Consider the following 3,574-nt stretch of genomic DNA (forward strand, 5'->3'; position numbering starts at 1 on the left):
GTGTGTGTGTGTGTGTGTGTGTGCGTGTGTGTGTGTGTATACATGAATGTACGTGAATGTTAAATTTTTGCTTCTTAATTTTTGAGTGGTGATGATGTTTGTATTCTGTGTTGATATTATGATAGAATGAGTCACTGTGATTTTTAAAAATCTATGGAATATGGAAATTCCTGACCTGCAAAACAGGTGAGGGTTGGCAACAAAAAGAACACTCAGCTGTCAAAACCCTGTCACCAAATTAATTCCTGTGAAGCTACAGAAATGGATGTTAAATGATATTAAATGATAATCAAACATGGATATACATGTATGTATGTGTGTGTGAACTTTGATCATTCAAAGAATACATTAGTTGACAACTTGTTGAGTGAGATCAATTCATCATATGCTGTCATCAACACTACTATTTTGTGTGCGTGTGTGTGTGTGTAGAGTGTATGAGACCAAGACTTTTCCCTTTCAAATGGTACTATCTCTATGTAACTGAGAATAAGTAACAGAGGACAGGAACTCACCACTTAAAGCACTGCTATTGTCACTACTACCATCATCATCATCATTATTTTAATGTCCAATTTTCCATGCTCACACAGGTCAGACAAAACTTTCTTGAAGCAAATATTTCCACAGTTGGATGCTCTTCCTGTGACAAACCCTCACTTGTTTGCGAGCAAGGTAATATTTCCTCCATGACTAACAAATAATGAATAGCTTGGACATGCTTCCGTGGAGGGTGATTGCAAGCAAACAAACACTATTTGAAAGTTGATGTTTTACTCAAAATCAAGGTGCACATGCCATGACAAAGGGAATACATAACCATTCATGTGCATGTGGGAGCTGGTATCAAAAAGTTCCCCAACTAGTTTGAGAAACATAAAAATAAAAAAAAAACAAAAAACAAAAATGGACAAAATAAACTCATAAATTTACCACAACCATCCAGAAATTTTCTTCAGGTTCATGAAATATTTGTCGATGTTTTTGAGTGTGTAGACTTTTACAAGGTTTATCTGTGAATGTCCTGAAAATGAAGAGGAAAAGATAATCAGAATTTAGAATTTGAAAAAAGAAAATGAGTTTACTTAAGAAATTAGAAAATATATATAGGGTTACATTATTTACAATTGACGGATATTTGTCCTCATCTTGTTTGTTGTTAACACAACATTTCGGCTGATATACCCTCCAGTCTTCATCAGGTACTTTGGGGAAATTTTGAACCTGGGTTCTCATTCCTAAGGTATTTTCCGATGTTGTTATTATTATTATTATTATTATTATTATTATTATTATTATTATTCCACTGGTTTCATAATATTCAAGCCAGCTTTGAGTCTCTACATCTACACAGGAAAGTTAGATGGTTTGAAAGACGAGCTAGTTTTTGATGGAGTTTCTCTATGTCTCCATATTATCTAATTGTTACAGAGCTGACATTAGAGTTCAATGGAGACATATAGAGAAACTAAAAGCTAATACCATCTGGCTTGAATATTATGACACCAGTGGAATAATAATAATGATAATAATATCGAAAAATACCTTAGGAATGAGAACCCAGGTTCGAAATTTCCCCAAGACACCTGATGAAGGCTGGAGGGTATATCAGCCGAAATGTGTTAACAACAAACAAGATGAGGACAAATATCCGTCAAATGTAAATAATGTACATAATTTCTCATCTTTTAAATATAGAATTGTATATATAGGGTTAGCATTCAGTTTTATGAAAGTGTTTTATTTCATTATTTTCTGAGTTCAAACCTTACTAAAGTCAAATTTCCATGTTTCTAAGCAAGGTAACCTTTCCCCCTAGTCTACTGAAAAATGAACAGCTTAGGCATGCTCTCATGGAGGATTGTAAATAAGCAATACCAATTGTATGAAAGACAACTTCTTGTTTGCAATCATCACTCCCCCCCCCATGTATATGTGTTATTTATGTATAAGGAAAACAAGGATTGCACTACCAAACAATGATTTTCTTCAATAAATCTTGCAATCAACTGCACTCATCTGCAATGAACCTGTTATATGGGAATGTAATTTCTCTTTATCTTACACCTTAACAAACCTACATTAGACTCTACATTCTAACACATGGTTACTGTGTACACTTTCATGTTTGTGCATCTTTAAAAGTAAAAAAACTATACACTAATGTGTGTGTATGTATGTGGGTATAAAATCATACAGACATAAACCTCCAACGAGCATAGCCATTTTTCTCTTCTCTTTACTCTATGAAGAAGGACATATTTGTCCAAAATATTGGATTATTAAATGTTTTAACTCTTTAGCATTCAGATTATTGACAAATGTAATACTTTTTCATTCACATTGTTTTTAATTAATCATGCATTATTTCATAACTTTGAAATTTTGATGTGATTGTATATTTTTAGAATAACATTGAAGGGTATGTGTGACAGCCTGGATTTGGTGGGTTAGAATATAAAACAGGTAGCTTATTTAAGCTGGGTATGGCTGGTTTAAATGCTAAAGGGTTAAAGTCAAAATGTAATTTTCGTTCTTAAATATTTTTACCCTGTTCCCAACTGTATTACCATGATTCTCTAAATCACTGTTTTTCCATTTATGTAGTTAGTGTGTGGGTGTGTGTGTGTTTTTCTTTTTTGACATTAGAAAAGGAATCCATTCACAGGAAGCATGTCAAAAGTGAGAACATGGAGCAAATCAATGTTCCTCCAGCCTGGTAGATCTGGTCAAGATATTTAACCTATGCCAACATGGAAAGCAGACATAAAAATGCTGATGACAAACAACAATACACACATGCACATAGCTTTGATTAACCAGAGGTTATACTTTAAGAGATCTGCCCTGAAAGCAAAGTTACTTGGTTTAGAAAACAAGCTTCGGATCTTTTTGGTTTGACGGGCCACACTTGTTTTCTTAACGAAACACTTTCAAACTTGGGACACTGGTAGAATATGTCATATAAAACAACTTTTTCTCTTAGCCTTCTTAAAAAAAAATTGTACATGGCAAGTTATTTCATGTTAAAGTTGTCGTATTTCTGTAATTTCAACCAATCACTGATGTCTATTCAGCTGAATACAGTTAGTGCTGTTTTATAAACAATAATTTTTTGCCGGTGTCAAGTGTGTTATTCCCTGTTTAATTATATCATTATTCCCTAGTAAGGGTTTAGGGTTTTAGGGTTAGGGTTCAGGTTTTAGAGTTAGGGTTAGGGTTTTAGAGTTAGGGTTAGGGTTTTAGGGTTAGGGTTATGGTTATGAGTGAGGTTATGGCAAAAATAATCATAACCCTAACCCTAATCCTAAAACTAACCCTAACTCTAAAACCCGAACCCTAACCCTAAAACCCTAAAGCTAAAACCAGTACAAACGCACGAACGATGTCATAAATAACAGTGACAAACAAAATATATACCGCTGATAGTTGTTGTTGACAAACAACGGCACTAATTTTATTCAAGGGAAAAGATCCCATGACACCATTGTTTACATTCCACGGCAATAATTGTTTTCACCTCAATAGACGTCAATGATTGGTTGAAATTACCGAAATACGACAATTTTTTTAC

General features: G+C 33.8%; 1 protein-coding gene across 1 annotated transcript in view; it reads right to left on the reverse strand.

Moving 5' to 3' along the window:
• The window catches only part of LOC106882257 (vacuolar fusion protein CCZ1 homolog), a 28,454-nt gene that overhangs the window by 21,691 nt on the left and 3,189 nt on the right, over nucleotides 1–3,574 (reverse strand). Inside the window, exon 3 of the mRNA XM_014932868.2 lies at nucleotides 934–1,024. Within this exon, the coding sequence (XP_014788354.1) occupies nucleotides 934–1,024 (91 nt within the window). The remainder of the gene's footprint in view (nucleotides 1–933; nucleotides 1,025–3,574) is intronic.

The sequence above is a fragment of the Octopus bimaculoides genome, chromosome 5 (genome assembly GCF_001194135.2).
Source record: "Octopus bimaculoides isolate UCB-OBI-ISO-001 chromosome 5, ASM119413v2, whole genome shotgun sequence".
Taxonomy (NCBI): Eukaryota; Metazoa; Mollusca; class Cephalopoda; order Octopoda; family Octopodidae; genus Octopus; species Octopus bimaculoides.